Source organism: Candoia aspera, chromosome 2 (assembly GCF_035149785.1).
Source record: "Candoia aspera isolate rCanAsp1 chromosome 2, rCanAsp1.hap2, whole genome shotgun sequence".
Taxonomy (NCBI): domain Eukaryota; kingdom Metazoa; phylum Chordata; class Lepidosauria; order Squamata; family Boidae; genus Candoia; species Candoia aspera.
In genome coordinates, this window is record NC_086154.1 from 112736250 (window position 1) to 112763035 (window position 26786).

The window sequence follows — 26786 nt, forward strand, 5'->3', positions numbered from 1 at the left end:
ATAGTAAAATTATCCATGGCTGAATGTGTGATCCAAATATAGCCACTGTCTATTATGATTAAAGTTTAGCTGAGACTTTTGCTACCTACTATGTGGGCTTTGTCTAAATAAATCCTAATATGTGTTGACAATGGTTTGTTGTGGTTTCCAAAGACATCAAGATGTCGTCATTCTTTAGTGGACAGTTGTATATCCTTTACTCATTTTTTTGCTTTTAATGGGTTAGCCCATTAAGCCAGAAAACCCTGAAAAAATGTACAAACATAAATATGAAGCAATTGTCCACTCTAGCAGATGCTAGAACCATTAATTTCTAAGAGCAATTTCTTTATCCGCTAATGTGCCGTAGGGTTTTGAAAAGGCTGAGTGAGGTGAGTAGGACAAATAGTCTTAGTCTTAAGCAGATCCTGTATCTGCCCAATAGTGCAGACGGGTTTGGTGTTGCACACTACCAAAAATGGAAAAGTGGCAACATGTGAGAGAAAGAGCATGTATGGAAGCTGCTCTGATCTTCCTCTGAACTTAGTGCCTTCTGCCCACAAACCATCTACTCCGATTCTGCCAGGGTTCCTTCCTCACCACAAATTATATTTAAGCACAAACAACAGGCAGAATCTATTTCTCCGCACCCACTCGCAGGAAAAGTAGCAGGTACTGGACATATTTGGGTCGGGAAGATCGGACCTCTGGAAGAACACATCTGGAAGAAGCCAGGTTAAAGACAACTGCCATAGTCTGTCCCTATCAGTCGACGAGAAAACATGGTGGCAGGAAGATCTCTCCTGGTGAAAAAACTTGCTTCCCTCCCACTTCCAAACCCAGCCTTCTCAAGGGGGAAACCCACCCCGCTTGCGAATCACGAAAGGCAACCTACGAAGGGAAAGAGAGAGACGACAGCGAAGACCGCCCTCTTTGGTGCGGCCTGGGGGTGGATCGATGAGATTCCGGCTTTGGCCCAGCCTCGCTCCTCCTCTTCCCCAGGAGGATTTCAACGAGACAGCAGCTGCAGCCACGCCGGCCTGCCTGAATCAGATTTACTGTAATTGGGGTAAGTGGCTTGGGTTTCTCTTTCCTGCTTTTCGGAGAGGAGAAGAAATAAAATCGAAGCCTTGGGGCGAAGGAAGAAGAGATTCGTAAAGAAGGAGAAAGGGGACTAGAACTGGCCAAACCAGGCGAGGCGGGGGGTTGCCTTTATCAAAACGCTTAGCAGCTGTCATGAAAGCAGAGCGAGCAATTGGGCAGATCGCTTCCTCGTTGAGACCACAAGGTTCCCAAGGTCCCAACTAAGGACGCCTCTGGGCCGGCGAAACTTGTCGCTCAACCCTTTCCGGCCTCTGTGATCTAAGGCGCGCCCCTCTTCTCCGGTGGCCCACCTAGGGTGGCTCAGCAATTCGCTCTCGCAGAAACGGTGCTAACGCTACCCGTCCGTTTGGTGGAGGCGAGAGTGGAGAATAGCCCAAGGGCCTTCTCGGCTGCTGGGTTGCCAGTGTAACCTCAAACGCGTGCCGCCGCCGCGAGACAGAGAAAGCGAGAACAAAAGGTGGCACGTGGATGGGCGGCCTCTGCTAGCCCTTGGCCGCCTGTTGGGGGAGAAGCCCCTCCGCAATACGTTTTAGGGTGTCCAAAGGGAAGGGCCGCCGAGCACCGGGAGAAGGCAGCTGGGGAAGTAATCGCCGGAGGGTGCAGGATGGCATCTCTCTCTGCCCCTCGAGCGCGACTCTGCGAGATGTAGTCTTGGCGTGCCCCTCGTAGACCTCGTTGCGTCTTCACAGACCCGACATAGAAACGTTTTGTAGTAGAAGCACAATCAACATTGCGGTGAAGAAGAATCCAGTTCCGGGAAGCTTCACTGGCTGTGTGCACATCTGGTGGCCATGCAGATATAAGAACCACTTTTCAATGAATGACTGCTATGATTTCTTTGGGTCTTCGTTGAGTTCTCTAGTTCATAAGTTAGGGACCGTATAGCTTTCTTTTTCTTTGTCTTCCTGTCAGTTTTTGACTCCTGGTAACTGCCTGGACTTCCTTGGCAAGGATTTTTGGAAGTGGTTTGCCATGGCCTCCTTCCTAGGGCTGAGAGGGAGTGACTGGCCCAAGGTCACCTAGATGGCTTTGTGCCTAAGGCAGGGCTAGAACTCAAGAGTCTCCCGGTTTCTAGCCTGGTGCCTTCACCACTACAGTACACCAAAACTGGCTCTCTGTACCATTCTAGGTGGTGATAAACTACAACTCCCAGCAGCCTTTATATTGCTCATTCTACAAGGGCTTCTGGATATTGTAGTTTAATACCTTGAAGGCATGAACATTTCTGTCTACACACTGACCGTGGAATAGTTTCAAGTATTTTTAAGGAATCCAGGTCCTTATTCAGAGGACAGAGGAATGGATTAGAGGATGGCTACAGCATTTTTAAAAGGATACTAATGTGGCATTTTTAGGGGAGAATACTGGATTTTCTTAATTTTTTAAAAAATCTTTTTCTGAAACAGGAGGAAAACTGGTGGTCTTGACTTTTTTAGACTTTAAGAGCTCCCCCTTGATGAGCAGGAAGATATATTCTAGAGACATCAGAATTGGAGTGGGCTACTTATTGAATTGGCTACTCAGCCAGAAACGACAGACCTAGTGTATCCCTTTAGCAAGAGACACCTAACACCTCTAGAATTGATGCCAATGTTAAACAACATGCTTTTGTCTAAAGCAGTGTTTCTCAACCTCAGCAACTTTCAGATCTGTGGACTTCAACTCCCAGAATTCCCCAGCCAGCTGGCTGGGGAACTCTGGGAGTTGAAGTCCACAGATCTGAAAGTTGCTGAGGTTGAGAAACAGTGGTCTAAAGTATTTAACTGAAATTTAGGTCTTGCATTTTCTATACGCTGGAGGTAGTCCTTTCATTTGCAGCAGTCTTGTGATGACTCCAAGCTTTTCAAAAGGGCTCTAATTTCCCCTCTTTCATCCATCCATCCATTCTTCAGCCAAACAAACCTAATACACAGGACTTTTCATGCTTAGGCTCTTGCGTGTTTTCAAACTTTTGTTTCTGTCACTTGCTGGTCACCAGTCCATTTATCTCAGTATATTTAACCCTGGAAGAATGGTAACGTTGATCTGTTTGGCTGTTGGTTTCCACTGCTTTCTTTCTGCTTTTCTCTTGCAGAATTATGGCTTCTAATACAGAACGTACATTCATTGCAATCAAGCCGGATGGGGTCCAGCGGGGATTAGCAGGTGAAATCATCAAACGATTTGAACAGAAGGGTTTCCGTCTAGTAGCTATGAAAATGCTGCATGTAAGTTTCGTATTTGGCCCAATTAGTGGTTAATTGATAGATATGTAAACTCTCTGAATAAATAAAATATCCCCATATGTCCAGCTACATCAGTTTAAGTCAGAATAAGCAATTTGGGGCTATTTTAGTCCATATTTCATTGTCCTTCAGATTCATCTATGATTCTAAGCATTCTGGTAGTTCTTGTCATGAGTAAGGATGGCGAGCAGGGGGCTCCCATCCAGACTGTCAAGCGCATGCGTAGCACTGAGGAACTGTTCAGCCATTCAAAGAGACACAGATCGGGACCGCCTTAACCCTTGGGGGTTATATGTCTGGGTTTTTCCCACGCTGCTTCAGTTTGTTAGGATTCCTGTTAAGTACTAGCAATAAATATTAGAGACCAGTTCATTGTCTCAGTGTGTTTCCTGGTTGTTAGGACAGTTCTTCCCCTTACCTCCTGGGCATGTACTCTTTTTACCCACATATAGAAACACAAAACTAGCACTTTTTGAGAGTTTTGAATTTTGAGAGTTCAAAGTCAGATGGATCCAGAGAACCAGCCATGGACTGATGGTGTTTAAATTATTTCTGACATCAACCAAAATATTTCAACGTATAGAGAGAGAATTTATCCAAAAACTTCACGTAATTATAATATTGCAGATTCTTATATTTTTGGAGCTTATTTCCCTGATTCCATAAAGGAATATATTATGGTTATTACCATCATTTCAATTCAGCTCAGAAAACAATTGTCAAGCTAAAGACACTCTTCATATCTATGACCATTTCAAGCAACTTGTACAAAATGTAAGGCAGAGTGATGACTGTTTTAGAAAGTAAGTCAGTGCATTTGGTTATTTTCAATCTGATATCAAACAAAATGACTTTTAAGTTACACATTTACAAGTTTATCTTCTTACTGATCTGTCTGGCAGTCTTCTATTTCCTGAGTTGTAGAAGGTTCTCTTAAAACTGTAATGCTATATATAAATAAGTTTTTTTGACTTTGGTTAGAAAACTACTTGGTAAGATAATATGCAGCTTTTACAGTTACAGCACTACTGGGTGATCAGTTAAGGTTGGTTATCCAAATGTAAACTAGTACTAAGGGGATTTAGCTGTGTCTACTTTACTATTTGGTGTTTGACATGATACTCTTAGTTGTATTCACAGGTAACATAGTTAGTCACTTGCCCCCATATACCAGCAGCATATGATTGGAAATGTCCCCGTGAAAAGTGGGAATGGACATTTTCAACCTCTTTCAGGCTACCAAAAAAAAATGCTTTAAGGCAGCAATTTCCTATACTTTCCCCTTTGGATTTTTTTCCACTAAAAATCTTGCACCCCCTGATTAAGGTTGATACAAAAAGAAAAAGAAAAAGGGTTGGTGCCACAATGAGTGGAGTCAGGGGTCATATGTGTTTCTGCCTATCTTCCATCCTTTCCTGGCTGAGTAGGGGTACAAAATAACAGGAGATGAAGTGCCTAAATTGATCCCATTTTTATAGGCAGTTTTAGAACTTTGTTCTGTCAGCTGGCCAGGAGGGTTAATCTTTTCATCAGACAACATGATTGATTGAGAGGAGTTAGTTTCCTGCTCCCCCCCTCCCCCCCGCATTAGGTTATGCTTTCCTCATGATCTGCTAAACCCTCCCATTGATGCTGGTGCAAACAGGGCCATTCAGAGACTTAAAATAGATTTCCCCTGATAAAAGAGGATTAATCCATTGCTGTATTTCTTTTCTTTAAAGGCATCTGAAGAACTACTTAAACAACATTACATTGACCTGAAAGATAGACCTTTCTATTCAGGTTTAGTTAAATATATGAATTCTGGGCCTGTAATAGCCATGGTAAGTATCTATTTATGAACCTAGGATTATTATTTTACTTAACTCCCACCCACCGCCAATTTTCCTGAGAAGGATAATTTAGCAGTTGGGTAATTTACCAGCTCTTTTATATAACATGAACATGTTTCCCTGTAGGAAAAGGCAAATTTAATGCATGATAATAAATACTACATATATTTTAAAAAGTAGTCAGGAAATCAGAAGACGCTTAATCCTTGGGAGAAGAGCAATGACAAATCTCGATAAAATAGTTAAGAGCAGAGACATCACACTGACAACAAAAGCCCGCATAGTTAAAGCAATGGTGTTCCCCGTAGTAACATATGGCTATGAGAGCTGGACCATAAGGAAGGCTGAGAGAAGGAAGATGGATGCTTTTGAACTGTGGTGTTGGAGGAAAATTCTGAGAGTGCCTTGGACTGCAAGAAGATCAAACCAGTCCATCCTCCAGGAAATAAAGCCAGACTGCTCACTTGAGGGAATGATATTAAAGGCAAAACTGAAATACTTTGGCCACATAATGAGAAGACAGGACACCCTGGAGAAGATGCTGATGCTAGGGAGAGTGGAGGGCAAAAGGGGCCGACCAAGGGCAAGATGGATAGATGATATTCTAGAGGTGATGGATTTGTCCCTGGGGGAGCTGGGGGTGTTGACGACCGACAGGAAGCTCTGGCGTGGGCTGGTCCATGAAGTCACGAAGAGTCAGAAGCGACTAAATGAATAAACAACAACTGTTCTAGGAACAGATTGTTTTCCTAGAAATTTTCTAGGAATTTTCTCCTTTGGAGAAAATAGCATTCTGCCCATTTCAGGGATGGTCTGGTGGTTTGGGGAAAATTAATTCCCTGAACAAGAAGTGGTTCATGGCGCTCCATATGAGAATGTATTTAATGTTTTATTATATAGTAGGCTTTATTTAATATATTGGATTTCTGGTCAGTGACTGTAATAAAATTTTGACTGGATTTGTTCCACATGAAACAAGCTGGTTTCATTCCTGGTAGATGTTGCATATCCCAAGTAGGAAATCACGGTGTCGGAGACATGATAGCAATTTACAGGATAATATATGGAGTGGATTAAATGTCCCTATTCCATCATATTAAAGTTATGGGTTATGTCATGAAACTGAATGATGATCGATTTGGAACAGACAAAAGCAAGAACTTATACAATAATGTGTAAGTACAGAAATGCATTCTGTAAGATAGCAAATTCACTTGCAATTCAAAAGGGAAAACCAAATCCCGGTGAATGGGATTTTTAATGGTGATTAATAACAGTAGATATTGTTATCCATTGTTAATACTGGATAAAGCTCCAGAATAAGTGTCGGTCTACTCTGGAATAGGTAAACGTAAGCAAGAAGATGCTGTTGCACTTGATTCTTGTTGCCTGATTCCTGCTGGCCTACACTGAAGCCAAATGCTAACCTTCTTTGCTCAGCTTAGCTTAAATCTAGTAATTCTAGTTGATGTCTATACAGCTAAAAGAAAAATGTATTAGCATATGACTTTTTAAAAAAATATGTATAATACAATAAAGCCCACAGCTGTTTATTCTGACACATATTTGGGACTATGTGTTAAACCTGTTTATTTTTATAGGTTTGGGAAGGACTTAATGTTGTGAAGACAGGCAGGGTAATGCTGGGAGAAACCAATCCAGCAGATTCCAAGCCTGGCACCATTCGTGGTGATTTCTGCATTCAAGTGGGCAGGTTGGTGCTGCAATTTACCTTGTATGATATCTGAAGCCCTGCTAGAAATCATATTGTTATTTAGGCCCTTTAAAAGCAAATGTAAAGAATATAAACTTGATGCTTCAGAAATAATGTCAGATACAGTTAATTTATTGATAAATTTTGTACAATGTTTATTTGTAAACAATGTAACAATTTGTAAAAAATGTAAAATATTGATCCTGTTCTTCTAATGCTTATATAGCACTCAGTGCTGCTAAGTTAAATTTATAATGTTAGATTTTCTCCAAGCCAGCTGAGTACGGTGGGCTGTGGGGGGGATTTCTTTTAGATTTTAGAGCAGTGATTCTCCAGGTGTTACTTTGGGAGATCCATTGGGTGATCTGCCACAGCATCCCCACATTCACGGGCCAGAACCTGCTCACCTGCTGGGATCTGCTTCCTGGCCCACTGACCACTAGCTGAGAAGAGCCTGCTGGCTTCCATATCACCTCCCCACATGGGCTCAGTTGGCTCGTTCAGAATGGAGCAATGGTTCACTGAAGCTTAGAGATGGTAGTGCAGATCAGTGTTAAGTCCAAATATTCAGAAACCTGACAATAGTGAATAGATCTCAAATGCAAATTGTTCTGTGCTAAGTGGAACTGTGATCTTACACACACACTCCAAAAAGAAAAGCCCAGGTAGAAAATATGATGAAGAAATCTAAAGATGGGTCTACATTTTGCTGGAGATCCACTCACCCTCAGCCCTTTAGTCCTAAGTGATTTCTATTGAAAAGCCCTTTTGATGAGCAAGTTGGTGTTAAAAGTTGTTGTTGTAGGCAGCTTATAAGGTAATTGAAGTGATATATAGATACTTAATTTTAGATTAAACTTTGGATATAAAATTTAGTTTCAAAAGGTCCTCAAAACAGAGGGAATGGGAAGGAATACACAAATGCAACTACTGTATAATCATTATCTTATTCACCAAAATGGGATCTCCCATCCTCTTAAAAGCAGTATGTAGGGAAGGGAAGTATTTGTTTCACTGCATGATCCCTACATTTTCCAGATTTTTAATTACTGATCTCTGCAAAAGTTTAAGAAACACTGTCTTAGAATATAAGCAAGCTACTTTGAGAGGAGATAAGAATTTGACCTAACCCTTGGCTGATTTAAAAGTGATTGCCAACACTTTGAATTGTGCCCCCAAACAACTTGGTAACTAAGTTGACTGGGAATATTTTTAAAGGAAAGCAGGCTAGAAATTAGCATTTTGTCAGGAGTGTCAATTTAATCTTTGTCAAGCGTAGATATAATTGATCCCCAAGCTAATGTTTGGCAAAAGCATTCATGACTATAAACCTACTGCAGCTAGAGTACTCTACTTTTGAGTTCTAATATGGTCTGAATTACTAGTTCAGAAATGGCTACCTTGTTCAAACTACTTTGTGAAGCCTGCATGATAGTTGCTTATAGGTGTAACAATATAAACAGCTTACACAACCATCAAACTTGAGAGGCCAGTTATATTTGATTACGGGTGGTACATTGATCTTACAAGTTTGTGATGGAATTTAGAAATAGGCTTATAAATAGAAAAGTTTTAGCTACCAGTGGGTTTTTTTTAAAATCTTTTAAAAAGTAACTTTTTATCCAACTCTCATTAACATCTTTATCTTCTCTAAAGGAACATCATTCATGGCAGTGACTCTGTGGAGAGTGCGGGAAAAGAAATCAGTCTGTGGTTCAAGCCTGCTGAACTTGTGGACTACAAATCTTGTGCTCATGACTGGATTTATGAGTAACGTAGTCCTTAAGAGGAGTTGTGCCTTCTTTCAACAAGTCATTTCATTCCATCCCTGCATTACATGGGAGCAGTTAGCATAGTTACTTCTCTGACTAGCGCTATCAAATAAAGGCATCATAAAGAAATAAGTGTTCTTGTCTTTAAAGAAATAAAAACATGTGTGTGAATTGTTTGAAGTGTATTAGTCATGGGGTTGTCATTTAAAAAAAGATCTTCAGTAAATACAGATGTTAGACTTGTGCTGAAAATTTCAAATTGAATTAAAGACTAACTGTTTTGGCTATAACAGAAGCATACTTGAAAGTATTTGAAGTACTTTCAGTGAGGTCAGAACATTTCATCTCAAATTCAGAACATTTTGAAATCAAATTGTGTTGTATTTTATGAGCAAGGATCTTGCAACTGCACCTAACTAAATAGGCTAATTCCTGGTTAGTACTTGGATGGGAGACCACCAGTGAATCCCAGGACTGTATAGTGGATTGAGAAATGGAAAAATTGATCCTGGAAGAAGGCAGTGGCAAACCAATTCCATATTGTTCCTGAGAAGAGTACACAAAGACAGTCCAGCTCCACTCAAGGGAGTCTTACCTTTTGCAAAATCTCCAGGTTCTATAATTCCCCAATGTTATTTTGTAACATAATTAATCTACACGGAGCTCCTACAGAACATACTACATCAACCGCATCGTCAAAACTCATTTCTAGAAGATTGTCCACAGCTAACAGTGGTCATCCTAAAGCTGCTGTTTTGAAGGCTTTTTGTAGAGTGAAAGCGCATGATAAAAAAAGTACCAATTATCAATAAAAATGTCTTTTTAAATAGTTACATATCTCCAATCTTAAATATAAAGAGCAGAATTCACTACCACAGAACTGATTCTGATGCCCAGTAATTTTCGGTATATGAGAATTTTGTTTTAGAAAACTTGGATTATCAGACAGCTTAGTCCCACATAGGACGGATTCCTGTTCTTCACAGCAGGGCTGCACGGCATGGCCCACCAAGCAGCATTGTGTGGCCTGCTGTCATGTTCACTGTTTCAATGTGCACTGTACATCGTACTGTTTCACATGCCATGGTGCTGACACGCGTTTCTGTTTGGGAGGGAGCTGCTGTGAAACCTTGTGCCAAGCTCTGTATCTATGTTCATTTCAGTGGAATGTGTTTGGGTTATGTGCTCTGCTCAAGGACTTTTCCCGTGGACCATCAGAAGCCATTAGGAGCACCTGGGATTGTGAGCCTGGGAAGATTCTACGGGGGGAGGGATCTCGTTTGTACCGAGGGTTTTTTAGTTTGCATTTGACGCACTTTTCCCATTCTCAGCTTTCTTTGTGAACTTGTATACTATTCTTTAATAAATCAGATATCTTTGTGATCCTGATGGTGTTTAGAATAGGCAATCATTACATAAAGCTGAGAATCACCAAAGTTGTACCGTTAGCTCCTACCAAGATTAGTTTCTTGTGAGGGAAAACAGTTAACGATGGCCAAATCCAAACCCACAACTGGGAGACTCGAGGAGCCAGCTGGCTTGATGCCCGAGTCAACAGTCAGGAGCGGAGAACTGAGCCTCACCCCAGAACCTTCAGGTTCACGGCAGGATTTGAGTTCCAGCCCTGAGGGAGAGGAATTTGAAGATGGGAGAGCACCAGAGCAACCGGCACCCAGCGAATCGCCCGCAGAGTTGATCACCTGGGATGAAATGGGAGAACCCCAGCCAGGGACGTCCCAGGTGTCCTGGAAGTATCGGTTCCCGCTAACTCCAAACGTAGAATCTACCACGGTATCAGAAGGGAGACAGCCCAACACGAGAGGGAGGGAGGAATCTCAAACCCTGAAAGGCTAAGAGTGATGGAGGCCAAATTAGAATCGATGGAGTACATGCTAAAAGCCCTGTGTCTGTCATGGGGGGGGCAGCTGAGGTGCGAAGGAGATTCCAGCTCCATGCAATCATCCTCCATCCCCTCACCCGGACCACCGGCAGAGCGGGGCCGGAGATAGCGCCAGGATGAATCTCCACCCCGCAGAGTTCGTCCATCAGTGTCCCCACCCTGAGACAGAAGAACTACTGTAACCTGGGGCCCAACCACTCAAGCAGCCGCTAATTCAGCTCCAACAGGAGCGGGGGTGAAAGACTTTTCTATCAAGTTTGACGGGGATCCAACTAAGTTGTCTTTCTTTCTCACTAATGCTAAAAGTTATATGAAGCAGTTTGGATCATACTTCCCTTCCGAAGAGGCTAAAATAACTGCCATTGCCACCAAGCTGAAGGGACAAGTGGCTGACTGGTATGTTCAATTAAGTGAGGCTAACTCCCCTGAGCTTGAGGATTTTGAGGAATTCATGTGGGCGTTAAAGCTGCATTTTGAGGATCCTCTAGCCAAGACAAGGGCTAAAAAGGCACTGAAGGATCTTACCCAGGGCCAACTGTCTGTAGCTGATTATGCCCTGGAGTTTAAGGCTTTAACTGGGAAAATCCCCGACTGGTCTCAGTCAACCTTAATAGAACGATCTAAAGAGGGACTCAACAGGGACGTCCTGCAGTGGGCGCTGTGTAGAGACGACCCAGAGACATTGTACAAATGGATCTGTCTGGATGGCAAGGCTGAGCACACCCAACATACCTACATGCAAACCAAACGACCTGAAAAACAACCAGCCACCATGAGGGGACACCAAAGTGCTGCAACTGCTACCCGGCCAGGCTATAGAGCCTGGGAAGAGGAGAGAGATTGGCGCTATGCGAAGGGTCAGTGTCTCCGATGCGGAAAGGAAGGGCACCGAGCAGTTGATTGCCCAAAAGCCAAGGCTGGAGACCGAGTGGGCAAACTGCCGGCCAAACCGCCACCCTCATCGTGGCGGATGAGGGCACCCAAGGGGGCGGCTGATGCTGACGAAGTACCCTACTTCTCAGGAGAGGCTGAAGACGACTCTAAGGAGCCGGCGGGAAACGCCAGCCATCTGCCCTGAAAAGCACCTGTGAACGCGAGGATGCTATGGTGAGTGCTGACTGTCCCACTCTAGCAGTGAAAGTGAAATTGGGCTCCCACACAAAGACTACAGAGTCTGGGCTTTAGTTGACTCTGGGTGTTCCAGGTGTCTGATTCACCCTGCTCTGGTTTCCTAGCTTTCCCCTCCAGCAGCCTTTGATCTTCACACAGTTGGATGGTTCAACAGCAGGGGGGGGGGGCGGCGACCCATTTCACTGGAACTGTTGCAATGCAAATGGGCAGCCACCGTGAGACTTTAAAATTTATAGTAGCACCTGTTGGCAATTCTGGGAAATTTATAGTAGCACCTTTGGTAATTCTGGGAATTCCCTGGTTGACCTATCGAAGCCCCCATATAAATTGGGAACACAGAACTCTGGCTTTTAAGGATGGGTTTTACCAAGCCCCTACCGTGGAGAGGGCTTCAAGAGCAGGGGTTGGAAGGGCTGCAATTGCCACGCCGTGCCCTAGTTTGGCACGTTTAGAAGGCTTGCCCGATCGATACCAAGACTTTGCAGATGTTTTTGGAGAAATGGAGCAGATCAGCTACCCCCCCATCGGAAAACCGATTGTGCCATAGAGTTGGTTCCTAACGCTCAATTGCCCAAGCCAAAAATTTACCCAATGACTCAGAAGGAGCTTGGGGCATTACGGGACTTTATCGACAAAAATCTGTCAAGGGGGTTTATTGAACCTGCAAATTCCCCAGTTGGGGCCCCTGTGCTATTCTGGCAAAAGAAAGATGGCATGCTTAGACTCTGTACGGACTATCGGGGGTTAAATTCCATCTCAATCTGCAACAGATACCCTCTACTGCTAATGAAAGACATGTTAGCCCATTTGTCAAAGGGCAAGATTTTCTCCAAGCTCAACCTTCGTGAAGCCTATTTTCACATCCGCATACGAGCTGGAGACAAGTGGAAAACTGCTTTTAAGTGGGTTCATTTCAGTACAAAGTCCTCCCTTTTGGGTTAGCAGGGGCGCCCGGAGTCTTCATGCAATTGATTAATGAAGTATTACATGATCATTTGTTTAAAGGGGTCCTGGTTTATTTGGACAATGTGCTCATTTACACTGAATCCGAGGAGGAACACGAACACCTTCTCAAACAGGTGTTAAGTAAGCTTAGAGATGCCAAGCTTTATGCCAAGCTTTCCAAATGTGAATTTCACAAAACCCAACTTGACTATCTAGGCTATAGGGTATCTGACAAGGGCATTGAGATGGACCCTGAAAAAATTCAGGTGATTTTAAGTTGGGAACGTTCCTGCACCCGGAGGCAATTACAAAGTTTCCTAGGGTTCAGTAATTATTATCGGCAGTTTATCCAGGGATTTGCTGAGATTGCTTTGCCCCTTACTGACTTGCTACATACCAAGGGTTTGGGAGAGACACACAAGGTGAAGAACCCTGGGGCAGTGCTGAATTGGACACTTGAATGCCAGGCAGCATTTGAGAAGTTAAAAACCCTCTTCACTGCTGAGCCTATTTTACAGCACCCCGATCCTGAACTTTGTGGTCCAAGTTGATGCTTCTGACTCCTCAACTGGGGCTATATTGTTACAGAGAGATTCTGAAAATCACTTAAAACCCTGCGCTTATCTCTTCAGAAAATTTTATGAAACTGAACACCGGTGGCATGTTTGGGAAAAAGAGGCTTTTGCTGTAAAAGCCGCTTTGGAAGCCTGGTGTCACCTCCTGGAAGGCGCTAAATGCCCTTTCGAGGTTTGGACTGATCACAGGAATTTGGAAGCCCTCCACACCCCCCAGCGTCTCAGTCCTAAACAAATTTGCTGGGCTCAATTTTTCAGTTGCTTTAACTTCCAGTTAAAATTTATTCCGGGAAAGAAAAACTTTCTGTCATAACAGTCAGAAATCACGCTGAGACGAGGAGTAGGTCTCTAGTGTTTATTACTGCTACATAAAACAGAATCCTAACAAACTGAAGAAGCGTGGGAAAAACCCAGACAGATAAACTCCAAAAGTTAAGGCGGGTCTGATCTGTGTCTCTTTGAATGGCTGCTTAATTCCTCAGTACTACGCATGCGTTTTCCCCCCTGGATAGAGGCCCCTTCCAGCTCGCCATCAGTACTCATTACACTTTCTGGCCGATGCTTTGTCACGTTTACCTCAGGACTCTGACCACGTGGCAGATATAGTTGGGACTGTTCTCACTGAACCACAACTGGGCTTGGTTGCCGTCACCCGGAGCCAGACCCGTGCGCAGGCAACCCCGCCCCCAGCCCTGTCTGGGAAGCGGAAAATGCAAGTTCCTTGTCAGTTACAGAAGGACTTTCTCCAGGCACTGAAATCTGACACTTGGTTGCTGGCTAATAGAGACAATGTTTCGTTTGAAGACGGTCTAGCATGGGTGGAACATCGCCTTTATGTGCCTGAAACTTTGAGGGCTGATGTTTTGCAGCGTTCCCATGATGACAAACTTGCTGGACACTTTGGTTTTGTCAAAATCTTGCATTTGGTTCACCGTCAATTTTGGTGGCCAACCTTAAGGTGTGATGTAAAAGACTATGTTGCTTCCTGTCCTGTGTCATGACCCCGTTGCAAGGCACAAAAGAGCCTCACAATGTGGATCATGATCATCAGGAAAGAGAGGAAGGATATAATCAAATCAATGCTCAACTAATCACCCAAGCATCCACACCCATGAACTGATCTACAGCTTAATAGAAGGACATCACAAGGTAATTCAGATAAGCATCGATGACACAGGAGGATTCACGCCTTGTGCCCTGGAGGACGCATCTGCACCCACAGGACAAAGACGGCAGCCGGGAAAACGCCCAAACACCCATCAACATCTAAATCTCCCATCTGGTCAGGGGAATGGGGACAATGGAGGGTGGAGGAGCATGGGGTCCGGCAAGAGGGTATAAACAGGACACCATGCCACCGCACCTCCATTCCCGTTTTTCTTTCTGTCAAGCACCGTTCCAATAAACCAGAAATCCTTAATCCCTATTGAGTGAGTCTGTGTCTTATTCGGAGCGAGGCTGACCCTGACACCTGTTTGTGCCATGTCAAAGTGAAAAGGGAGCAAACCACAGGGGCTTCTGCAGCCAGTGGCCAGCCCATCCCGTCCCTGGGATGAGATTTCTATGGATTTTATTGTGGACTTACCCCCCAGTCAGAAGAAAACTGTCATTTGGGTTGTAAAAGATTTTTTCTCCAAACGAGCCCATTTCATTCCATGTGCGTCCATCCTGTCGGCCCCGCAATTGGCCCACCTATTTCTCATCCACATCTACCATCTCCACGGTAGCCCCTCCTGTTTGGTCAGCAACCGCAGGACACAGTTCACTTCCCAGTTTTGGAAATCATTTTTAAAATTGATTGGCACCAAACAGGCGTTGTCCACATCATCGCATCCTGAGACTGACAGATCTACGGAGGTTTTGAACTCTGCCCTTGAACAATTTCTTAGAGCATACATTAACTACCATCAGGACAATTGGGTGGACTTGTTGCCCTTTGCTGAGGTGGCTTACAACAATGCTGTCCATCAGAGCACCGGGCAAACCCCTTTTCGTGTGGTTTCTGGTCATGACTTTGTTCCCATCCCTGAGCTGCCACAAACCCCTCCCCAGTCCTGTTCTGCCTCTGACTGGGCTGTTAAGCTGGCTGATTCCTGGCCGGTGATTCAACAGGTATGGCTGATGCCCAGGCTGCTTACAAGTTTCAAGCCGATAAACGTCGTTCTTTGCAACACGATTTCAAAATTGGGGATCAGGTTTATCTTTCTACCAAATTCATCAAGTCCCCACAGCCCTCGAAAAAGCTTGCTCCCAAGTTCATTGGTCCTTTCCTTATTGTTGGTCTTATCAATCCAGTTACTGTTAAGTTGGACCTGCCTCACAATTTGAAACGCTTGCACCCTGTTTTCCATTGCAGCCTGCTCAAGCCTGTCCACCACTCTTCCCACTGGCATCCCCAACCTCCTCCTCCTGCTCCAATCATGATTGACGGCCAACAGCACTTTGAGGTCAAGGAGGTCGTTGATTCTCGCAAGCTTCGGGGCACCCTCCAGTACCTGATCCACTGGAAACACTTTCCTCATCCTGAATGGGTGCCTGCTCGCCACGTTAATGCTCCTGATTTAAACATTTCCATTTGGCTTACCCGTTAAAACCTTCCGCTTAATGCTTTCTTTCTTTTGGGGGGCAGTATGTCATGTTCACTGTTTCAATGTGCACTGTACATCGTAACGTTTCACATGCCATGGCTCTGACACACGTTTCTATTTGGGAGGGAGCTGCTGTGAAACCTTGTGCCAAGCTCTGTATCTATGTTCATTTCAGTGGAATGTGTTTGGGTTATGTGCTCTGCTCAAGCACTTTTCCCATGGACCATCAGAAGCCGTTAGGAGCACCTGGGATTGCGAGCCTGGGAAGATTCTATGGGGGGAGGGATCTCATTTGTACCAAGGGTTTTTTAGTTTGCATTTGACGCACTTTTCCCATTCTCAGCTTTCTTTGTGAACTTGTATACTATTCTTTAATAAATCAGGTATCTTTGTGATCCTGCTTATGAGTCTGATGGTGTTTAGAATAGGCAATCATTACACTTGCTGGCATATTTTAAAGTAAACTAACTGCCACCCCAAAAGACACGCTGCCAAATCCCAAGCCTCACTGCCACCTCCTGTGCTACTGCTGCTCCACTAGCTGCCAAACAGCTGACTGGCACACCAGTATTCCTTTGCGGCCTGCAATGATTTTTTGTCAACATGGTCCTTTCCCCTCTACAAATTGCATGGGCCTGTGCTGCAGGCTATCCAGGAAAGTGGAAACAATGGTTTGTTCATTTTGTGTAATTCTGCTGTACGTGATGCAGTATCATTTTAGATCTTGGCTTTGCTCCTTTAAACTTGATGTAGTTTTTAACAAGAGGACCCAGTGCCACTTGATGCCTGTTACCTTTTAAAGTATTACAGATTTCGACTGCATTGATCCAGATGGAATAAATTTAACAAAAAGCCTGTTCTGAAGATTTTTTTTTTAAATCCAAATCATATCCAGGACTGGAGGAGAATAAAGATTATGTAATCCCAGTAACTAAGTGGACAAGGAGACTACTTGATTTGTGGATGTTTTATGAAAAATTCATCAGTAATGAATTCCTAAATTATGTCCCATAAACTATTTGGCAGATCTTATTTGAGACACGCTTTCCAACACTTTTATTTAGGGATTGTGTATCCTTTAATCAGGCTGTTTTACTGTTACTTGCAATAAGAACAGCCTTTCTGCACTAAGATATTTGCTGTCCTAGCCCAGGACCTCCATTAAAGGAGACAATACAGTAGTTGAAAAACCTCAGTGTCCTTCCATGAATCTTTTGACTAACAGAAAAATTGATGCAAAATTACACCTAGTGGCTATATGTGTTAGGGAAAACGATCAAATTAGAAATTTATGGTTGAAACCCTGGTCAGGCAGATTAGGGTAACTAAAGATACATTTAGGTACAGGATGAGAGGAACAGTATTGGGCCTGTCACTGATAAAATTATACTTTACTCCTTGAAGCAGAAATAGTATCATTTGAATTCTGTTAATTAGACACTTCTTTCCAATGATCAAAGAGCTTGAATTATTAATGCAGGACTATCCCTTAGCTTGAAATGGAGATACTTTATATCAATAATATTTTTAAAAATATTCTTGAACTGTTGGGACAAAATTCACCACCTGGTCTTCTTTTAACATTTTTATTTTGTGTAAAAAAGGCAAATTTAGTGAATTATTTTCATCTTGTACACAAAGTTATATTCTTAATGCTTTTTGACATCCATGCTTGAAAATCTGCAGTCTGTTAAAAATGAAAGTAACATTAATTTCTTCAAAAGCAATTTTCACTGAGTTATGTACATTAGAGGTTTTAAATGTTCCCATTTGACCACACAAGTAACCAAGAAAATAAAAGATTAAATTTATACAGATAGTGATCTATATATCAAATACATACAGAAATGATGTAAAAACCTTTTTTTTAACCTCTGCCCTGATCTTTTTCCAGAGGCAGAAGCTCATGCTTTTTTTCCTTTTTTATATAAATGGCTGAGATTTCACTTAAATATGAAAATTAAAAAGAAAAAAATCAATTTAATCACAGTTTTAATCCCTTTCCAATAAAGGACTGTTACCAATATATTAGCACCATAATACAAATATTGATGGGAGTAGGTGTTCACATCACATAAAAATGACAACAGTAAAAACAAACAAACACTGAAACCCGTGTTAGTATCAATAGAACAAGAAGTCGATAACTGCTTTTGTTTTCCTCTGATTCAGCAAGGAATTTTAAAACATGAAAAAGATGTAAAATTCTGAGCTGTACAAAGGAGCCCTTGCAATGTAATTTACCTTGCCTGTGGTGCCTTATTTAAAAAGACCCTGCCTTGTGCCAAATACTGTAATATTAGCTGACCCACAGCAGAAGTACAAGTCTCAAACCCCTATCCATTCACCCTCTCCAACCTGATTCCATCCCAATTTGTTGGTGTTAATTAGTTCACAGTAAAATAGAGAGTATTCTTAGAACTAAATCATAAAAAACATGCATGCACACCCAGCGGTACTAAAAGCTTATGGTCATCTGGTTGTCTGCTGTATTAAGAGACCATAAATAAGGGTTACTCAGAATGAACACTGAAGAAAAAAGAGATGAATGAGCAACTAATCTGGAAAAGACTCTCACTCAAGAATTTCATGGCAAAAGTAGAATCAATTTCAAGATTAGAAAAAAAGTTTTCATATTTCATATTTTTCGTTTAATCAGGTACATGTACCAGGATGTAGAATCTAACTCAAAGGGAGCATTAAAATCCTGAAAGAACAACAGTACCTACTTGACATAAATATGTAAATTATCTCCAAAAATCAGAGGATCTGCACTACAGCAGTAATCAAGACCATTCCCTCCAAACATAATTATAGGTCTTTTAAGATCTAGCAGAATTGCTGGTTCAAGTTCAGGGTCTCAGCCAATGCGGTAGGGATTAAATGCGGCTATGAATTTTTCCAGGAGCTGCCATATTCAGAGGTAGAAGAGGGCATCACTGTTCATCTGGACAAAGGCCTTTCCAATGTAAGACTGACAGAAATAAGGAAAGTTCTCCAATCATAACATGCAGTGATGGGGAACAACGCTGCACCTCCTGATTTTCTGCCAATCCTACAGATGTAAAACATACACAATGTGTCCATTAGGAATTAGGAGTAACTGTGCCTAAAAGTGTGTTCTTTTGGTTCAAGCTTGTCTGGATTGTATGACTAAACAGGAATCAATCTCTACACAAATCCAAGCTTTTATGCTGGCCTCAAGGCAAAGGCCACTAATATGGACCTTATTCAGGATTCCTTTTTCACATTGAGTAAAATTATCTTTCTGATCAAAATCAGAAGAACGTTATGTATAAATCCTATTCTGCAAGTCCTCAGAGTCTCTGACAACAGGGATATCACATGGTGGCCTTTACAATCCACAGCATTCATCCTGCCAGTTCTGCATTATTATAGGTGGGCATGGCTGACAGAATAATGATTTGAGATGGAAAAAATTATGGATCACTCAGGTTTTGGTTACAATTCCTTCTGGAATCTCATTTTGCCTTTTAGGGTTTCTATCCTAAAGGTAAATGGTCTGATGCCACGGATCATTTACGGTTTGCGAGGCACTGGCCTAAGAAATACTGTACTGAAATAAATCTTTGAAAAGAAGGAATTGATGCCTGAATTATGATTTCAAAATTACTGTGATTCAGGGAATCCTTGTGTATGCATGCATCTGCGTGTATGTGTGCACACACCTGGATACACACAAACATGATACAGCTTTTTGCTCCCCTCCCCCAAGAGCAGCTCTTTTTTGTAGCATCATGAACTGCTTTGTAAACCAGGGAAGTTTCAAAAACAGCTGTAATGGAGCACTTGTGAAAGAGGGAGGGCATTATACTCCTAGAGGGGAAAAAAAATGAAAGGAGGCCAATCAGCTAAGCCCAGGTCTCCCCTTGTACTTCTAAGGATTATGGACATTATCTTTTTAGAGACGTAACAATATGCAGTTTCCACCTATATTCACAATATTTGACACCCGATACTCAGTTTTTTAAACGTATACATGAAGCAGTTTTCAACAATGGCCCAGCTATGTGAAAAAAGAAAAAAAAAAAGACTAGGAATTGTTCTCATACAGTCCTATACTATACAGGAAAAAAATGTACTTCCAGAAGTTACTACAAAATTTTACACCATTATCCCCTCTTGCATAGAATGTGGTAAACCTTTGCATATCACAAATGGTATGTACCCAATAACAAAGATAAGAAAATAATCAAAATTGCTGGTTTTCAACTTTCTATGCGTTTAAAAATTTAAAACATTTATATGCCAAAAATTGTCTCTGGGGCTTGGAGAGTTGCTAGTCATAAAGCATTAGATGTAAAGGGTGTAGAGGTTAATCTATAGAATTAATTTTTTCTAAACCCTACCCTTGAAACAAGAATCAGACAGACTAAAGTCAACTTGCTATGACCCAGAAGCAATTACAGAATATAAGCAGTTAATTCCTGAGAGTTTAGTAAATGAACCTTACTGGTAAAAGCAAAACGCTTTGACATATATCATCCCGTCATGACACCAGAATGGAAATGTCAACATTTTAAGTTCCGTGAATGATGCCATCTGTTAACTTCCATACAGATTTAACTATCCAGGAAAAGTTTCCAAGAAACTCAGTATTCATGCCACACTAGTCACAACAAATTCTCGAGAAAGGTATCAGCAGCCAAGAAAATACTATGTTCAAAGCAGGCTCCAAAGCATCTTCGGGCAAACCAGCTCCATTTGTAACTATCAAGAAGTTCTTCCAAATGTGCAGGGAAGAATAACGCTGTGCACAGGAGCAGACCGCTGCATCTTTTCAGGGGCTTGTCTTCCACCAGGATGGAAATCGAATCTGTTGCTGTTTCGCTAGAGAAAGACCTTGCAGTTCCTTGCCCAAGAAAAAACAAAATTTCCCATAAACTCCCAGTTGACACATATGGAAGCTTTGCCGATCGTCTGTGTGAATATCTCAGTACTTCAGAAGACGAACAAGTAACAGCCCCAATAACCTCAATGAAGAAAGGACCAAGGCTTAGTTCTCCAGAATCTTAGGCCGATTTGTCAGTATGTCACTGCACCAGGAGAAATCATTTTAATACTCCATCCTTTCAACTTATTTTCTTATGTTTCATCACCATGTCTCACGATGTCACTGAGGAAAAGACAGGACATGACTAGTGTAGCTTTATAGTTCAGAAGCTCCCAGCTTGTACCAGAAGGTTCACTCATCACAAACAGTTCATTTGTGTTTTCAACTATTTTACCATCTCATCTTCCTCAAAGGGTTTCCTGCAATCCTGCTATAATTAAGCTTTTAATTCTTACCAAAAAATTAGAGTATCTTTTTTTAACAATCTGAACTTGAAAATATTACAAAAATTCTTTCAAAAGCTTCAAATACAACACAAACATGTCAATTTTTAATAAATTGAAAATTCTTTTCCCCCCCACTAAAATAGTTTCCTTGTCCTCCAAAAATTCTGAATTGAAATCTTAACCGCAGTTAGCAAAGTGCCCTTAGTAGAAGCCATCAAACGGTAACATCAGAATGGGAACATCAGTCTTAAGGAAAAGTTTGTTTTGTACCATCCTGCTCAGATTTGTCCTTAGGGTTCTTGCTTGATGTACTGGCTGGCTGACCCATTGCTTTCCTGATCAGATGCTCCTTGAAGAAAGCTGTATTCCTCTCCATCTAGCAATTCCTCCTTCAGCTGCAGTGAAGATACTAAATATGAAAGAGGATGTTAAAAATGAAAATACGTAGTGATATTGTTCTTTTCATTTCAGAAATGAAAATTTGGCAATATCCCAACTTTTCTTATTTCTGCACAGGAAAATACAATGCTGCAAAGCAAAATTTTAGAAACTGAGAATACAGTAAAGAAAGTCATGGGCTGAAATTGGAAATAGGGGAATTAAAAGAAGGAAATAAAAGAAAAGGTTAAACATAGATATGTATAAAGACATAGTACTTGCCATAATTAAAAAGAAACTTAGTTGACTGTGTATCTTACACTACAACCATATTGACATCTGTTAAAAAGTCAGTCCATAGATTGAAATGGAACTTACTCCCAGGTATTATTCACAAAACATCTTCCATGTAACATGAAACCACAATACGTATAACTTAACAAGGAAAAACATTTCCTTCAGGGATCAGAATTTTAAAGAAATCCTGGAAGGTTAAGACTGCTTGATGAAGGCTGTGCTTGAATGGAGTAAAATATACACAACACACACACACACACACACACACAAATCCTGTGTTTTCATCCCAATATCTGAATATTGTAAATCAATTGGTCGTAGCTATATGCATTCCCAAATAAGATTTGAATCATTTCTGATTACTGACAGAAGCCTCCCTAGTTTTAAGAAACAAAGGTCTGAGTATATATTAGCGTAATATGGAAATGCCAGTCTAGGACCTTTTCTCCAAAGTTTTTTGTTTTTTATGTGCATGAGGTTTAGTATGAACTATGACTGAGGATGAAAGCCTTGTCTGCAATCTGAAGTTTACCAGTCCAGGTAAAGGTTTACTGCCATAGTTAGAACTAAGCAAAATTTAACTAAATGGGCCAAAATGCTTATTCTCATAGTGACTACTTCCATGACTTCAACTGAATAAGTAGAATGTTTTCATTAGAACCAACTACTTGAGTTTCCTTATCACTGTATCACAATTTTTTACAGATTTGAAAATTACCATTATACTTCTCATACATTATTTATTTTTGGCAAAACAATCCCACTTTCTTTAATTTTCCTCTTACTTTGCTTTCAATACCTTTTTAACATTACTTTCTGCCTTAAAATGGAATGACTAAAACTGGATTATAATTTTCAAGTCAGAGTTTTCATTCATACAAAGTAGAATGTCAGCATTGGTTCTTCTTCCTTACATATAAAAACATAAGCCACAAAACTGGACATAGAATTGTTTCTCATCAAACACAGGGGCCTTAACTAGTTTGAATAGCTGCCATCCCTGGTCTGGCAGGAACACAGAGACGGATAAGGAAAAACCACCACAGGAATAACCACATCCTAGGTGATTCAAGAGAATCTTCCATTTTTATTCATCTTTCTTTCTAAAGCACTTGATGCAGGAAGCTAATGCATTTCAATACCAAGTGCTTTGTTTCCAGGATTAGCCTTTGAAAATTAAGGCAAGTTAATCATTTAAAAAAGCTTAAAGTTCTTCTTTCCAGCCATTTACTTTTACTTCCAAAACCATATTTATTCTAGTTTTGGAGGAGCAACTCCAGAGCAGCAAGGGAGATGACACTAGGGGTTGCCAGAGACTGGTGGATTGGAGGACAATAACATTTCATCCTCTTCCCCCACAGCCAGAAGAACTTTGCTAAATCCAAATCTAGATCAATAGACTGGCTGCCTCTTCATAACATGATCTAAGTGCAGGATTTAAAAGAAACACCTACAAATATTTAAAGAAGCCTTCAGTATTGTGTATCTGTATGGCATATTTCAAGAAAGCATTATTACATTTGTTTGAATTATAGACTGAATTAAGTCAGCAACTTCTTGACTCTACTACAGTCAAACTATGGCCATTCACTTATGAACATTCAGTGAACTAAGGCAAATGGTATTAAATGACTACCCTATCTGGATGAAACCATTTACCTTAAATATTTAAGTTTTTAAACCACAATGTTCTAAGGATCAACACACCATTGGAACCTGGAATGTAAGATCTATGAGCCAGGGCAAATTGGATGTGGTTATTGGTGAGATGTCAAGATTAAAGATAGACATTCTGGGTGTCAGTGAACTGAAATGGACTGGAATGGGCCACTTCACATCAAATGACCACCAAATCTACTACTGTGGACAAGAGGACCACAGAAGAAATGGAGTAGCCTTCATAATTAATAGTCAAGTGGCTAAAGCAGTGCTCGGATACAATCCAAAAAACGATAGAATGATCTCAATTCGAATTCAGGGCAAGCCATCTAACATCACAGTGATCCAAATATACGCCCCAACCACAGATGCTGAAGAAGCTGAAGTAGAGCAGTTCTATAAGGATCTGCAGCACCTACTGGACAACACGCCTAAAAGAGATGTTATTTTCATCACGGGAGACTGGAATGCTAAGGTGGGCAGTCAAATGACACCTGGAATTACAGGTAAGCATGGCCTGGGTGAACAAAATGAAGCAGGACATAGGCTGATAGAATTTTGCCAAGACAACTCAATGTGCATAACAAACACTCTCTTCCAGCAACCTAAGAGACGGCTTTATACATGGACTTCACCAGATGGACAACACCGAAATCAGATTGACTACATCCTTTGCAGCCAAAGGTGGCGGACATCTGTACAGTCGGTAAAAACAAGACCTGGAGCTGACTGTAGTTCAGATCACGAACTTCTTCTTGCACAATTTAGGATCAGACTAAAGAGATTAGGGAAGACCCACAGATCAGCTAGATATGAACTCACTAATATTCCTAAGGAATATGCAGTGGAGGTGAAGAATAGATTTAAGGGACTGGACTTAGTAGATAGGGTCCCAGAAGAACTATGGACAGAAGTTCGCAACATTGTTCAGGAGGCGGCAACAAAAGACATCCCAAAGAAAGAGAAAACCAAGAAGGCAAAATGGCTGTCTGCTGAGACACTAGAAGTAGCCCAAGAAAGAAGGAAAGCAAAAGGCAACAGTGATAGGGGGAGATATGCCCAATTAAATGCAAAATTCCACAGGTTAGCCGGAAGAGATAAGGGATTATTTTTAAACAAGCAATGCACGGAAGTGGAAGAAGACAATAGAATAGGAAGGACAAGAGACCTCTTCCAGAAAATTAGAAACATCGGAGGTAAATTCCAGGCAAAAATGGGTATGATCAAAAACAAAGATGGCAAGGACCTAACAGAAGAAGAAGAGATCAAGAAAAGGTGGCAAGAATATACGGAAGACCTGTATAGGAAGGATAACAATATCGGGGATAGCTTTGACGGTGTGGTCAGTGAGCTAGAGCCAGACATCCTGAAGAGTGAGGTTGAATGGGCCTTAAGAAGCATTGCTAATAACAAGGCAGCAGGAGACCACGGCATCCCAGCTGAACTGTTCAAAATCTTGCAAGATGATGCTGTCAAGGTAATGCATGCTATATGCCAGCAAATTTGGAAAACACAAGAATGGCCATCAGATTGGAAAAAATCAACTTATATCCCCATACCAAAAAAGGGAAACACTAAAGAATGTTCAAACTATCGAACAGTGGCACTCATTTCACATGCCAGTAAGGTAATGCTCAAGATCCTGCAAGGTAGACTTCAGCAATTCATGGAGCGAGAATTGCCAGATGTACAAGCTGGGTTTAGAAAAGGCAGAGGAACTAGGGACCAAATTGCCAATATCTGATGGATAATGGAAAAAGCCAGGGTGTTTCAGAAAAACATCTATTTCTGTTTTATCGACTATTCTAAAGCCTTTGACTATGTGGACCATAACAAATTGTGGCAAGTTCTTAGCAGTATGGGGATACCAAGTGCTCTTGTCTGCCTCCTGAAGAATCTGTATAACGACCAAGTAGCAACAGTAAGAACAGACCACGGAACAACGGACTGGTTTAAGATTGGGAAAGGAGTACGGCAGGGCTGTATACTCTCACCCTACCTATTCAACTTGTACACAGAACACATCATGCGACATGCTGGGCTTGAGGAATCCAAGGCTGGAGTTAAAATCGCTGGAGGAAACATTAACGATCTCAGATATGCAGATGATACCACTTTGATGGCTGAAAGTGAAGAGGAACTGAGGAGACTTATGATGAAGGTGAAAGAAGAAAGTGCAAAAGCTGGCTTGCAGCTAAACCTCAAAAGAACCAAGGTTATGGCAACCAGCTTGATTCATAACTGGCAAATAGAGGGAGAAAATGTAGAAGCAGTGAAAGACTTTGTATTTCTAGGTGCGAAGATTACTGCAGATGCTGACCGCAGTCAGGAAATCAGAAGACACTTAATCCTTGGGAGAAGAGCAATGACCAATCTCAATAAAATAGCTAAGAGCAGAGACATCACACTGACAACAAAGGTCCGCATAGTTAAAGCAATGGTGTTCCCCGTAGTATCATATGGTTGCGAGAGCTGGACCATAAGGAAGGCTGAGAGAAGGAAGATGGATGCTTTGGAACTGTGGTGTTGGGAGGAAAATTCTGAGAGTGCCTTGGACTGCCAGAAGATCAAACCAGTCCATACTCCAGGAAATAAAGCCAGACTGCTCACTTGAGGGAATGGTATTAAAGGCAAAACTGAAATACTTTGGCCACATAATGAGAAGACAGGACACCCTGGAGAAGATGCTGATGCTAGGGAGAGTGGAAGGCAAAAGGAAGAGGGGCCGACCAAGGGCAAGGTGGATGGATGATATTCTAGAGGTGACGGACTCGTCCCTGGGGGAGCTGGGGGTGTTGACGACCGACAGGAAGCTCTGGCGTGGGCTGGTCCATGAAGTCACGAAGAGTCGGAAGCGACTAAACGAATAAACAACAAAATCTGTATTCAAAGTTTTTCATAACTTTTTAATGCATGCATTCATATCCATCACACAATTGCTTTTTGAGGTAAGCAATATTATGCAGAGTGAAGAAGTAAAAATAAAAAGCCAAAAAAAATTAAAAGCACGAGATAAAAGGTAAAGGAAAAAAGCTAAAACTAGCTTACACCAACATGATTCACTATTACTAGGAAAACCTTCTATCATATCACTGAAAATGATCTTCGTTTCTATGACATCTACCTACCATTTCACATATTGCCCTTTGCTCCTTCACCTCTTTTTGAGGATCTCACAAACCCCAACCAACCAGGACTTGTTTGTTCCTTGCTCTTGACCCATTCTCTTTTCCTTAATATTTTTATAATTTAATCCTCTTTCATACTGGTCACTCACTTTTGTATTCAATCCACACTCATTAACACTCATTCATTCTTATTCCTATCTCTTCCTGTTTTAACATACACACCTTATATATCCCCATCTTCTGCATTCAGCTTACTTT

General features: G+C 41.6%; 2 protein-coding genes across 3 annotated transcripts in view; one reads left to right on the forward strand and one right to left on the reverse strand.

Annotated features, from left to right (window-relative positions):
• Nucleotides 1–950: 950 nt before the first annotated feature.
• NME1 (NME/NM23 nucleoside diphosphate kinase 1) lies at nucleotides 951–8806 on the forward strand. Its single transcript, XM_063293253.1, has 5 exons — nucleotides 951–1048; nucleotides 3158–3290; nucleotides 5030–5131; nucleotides 6742–6854; nucleotides 8511–8806. Exons 2-5 carry the CDS (start codon nucleotides 3162–3164, stop codon nucleotides 8626–8628), a joined length of 462 nt encoding a protein of 153 aa, XP_063149323.1. The 5' UTR covers nucleotides 951–1048; nucleotides 3158–3161; the 3' UTR covers nucleotides 8629–8806.
• An 8531-nt stretch (nucleotides 8807–17337) lies between these two features.
• MBTD1 (mbt domain containing 1) overlaps nucleotides 17338–26786 on the reverse strand; it is a 59859-nt gene continuing 50410 nt past the window's right edge. For both annotated transcript variants that reach the window (XM_063293255.1, XM_063293254.1), the window contains exon 16: nucleotides 17338–21475. In XM_063293255.1, coding sequence (XP_063149325.1) covers nucleotides 21357–21475 — 119 coding nt within the window. In that variant the 3' untranslated portion in view covers nucleotides 17338–21356. The remainder of the gene's footprint in view (nucleotides 21476–26786) is intronic.

Bases quoted from the DNA above. Each gene is read 5' to 3' on its own strand.
- NME1 (XM_063293253.1), top strand. From the start codon at position 3,162: ATGGCTTCTAATACAGAACGTACATTCATTGCAATCAAGCCGGATGGG. The intron at 3,291-5,029 runs GTAAGTTTCGTA...TTTTCTTTAAAG, and splicing joins TAGCTATGAAAATGCTGCAT to GCATCTGAAGAACTACTTAA. The intron at 5,132-6,741 runs GTAAGTATCTAT...TTATTTTTATAG, and splicing joins CTGGGCCTGTAATAGCCATG to GTTTGGGAAGGACTTAATGT.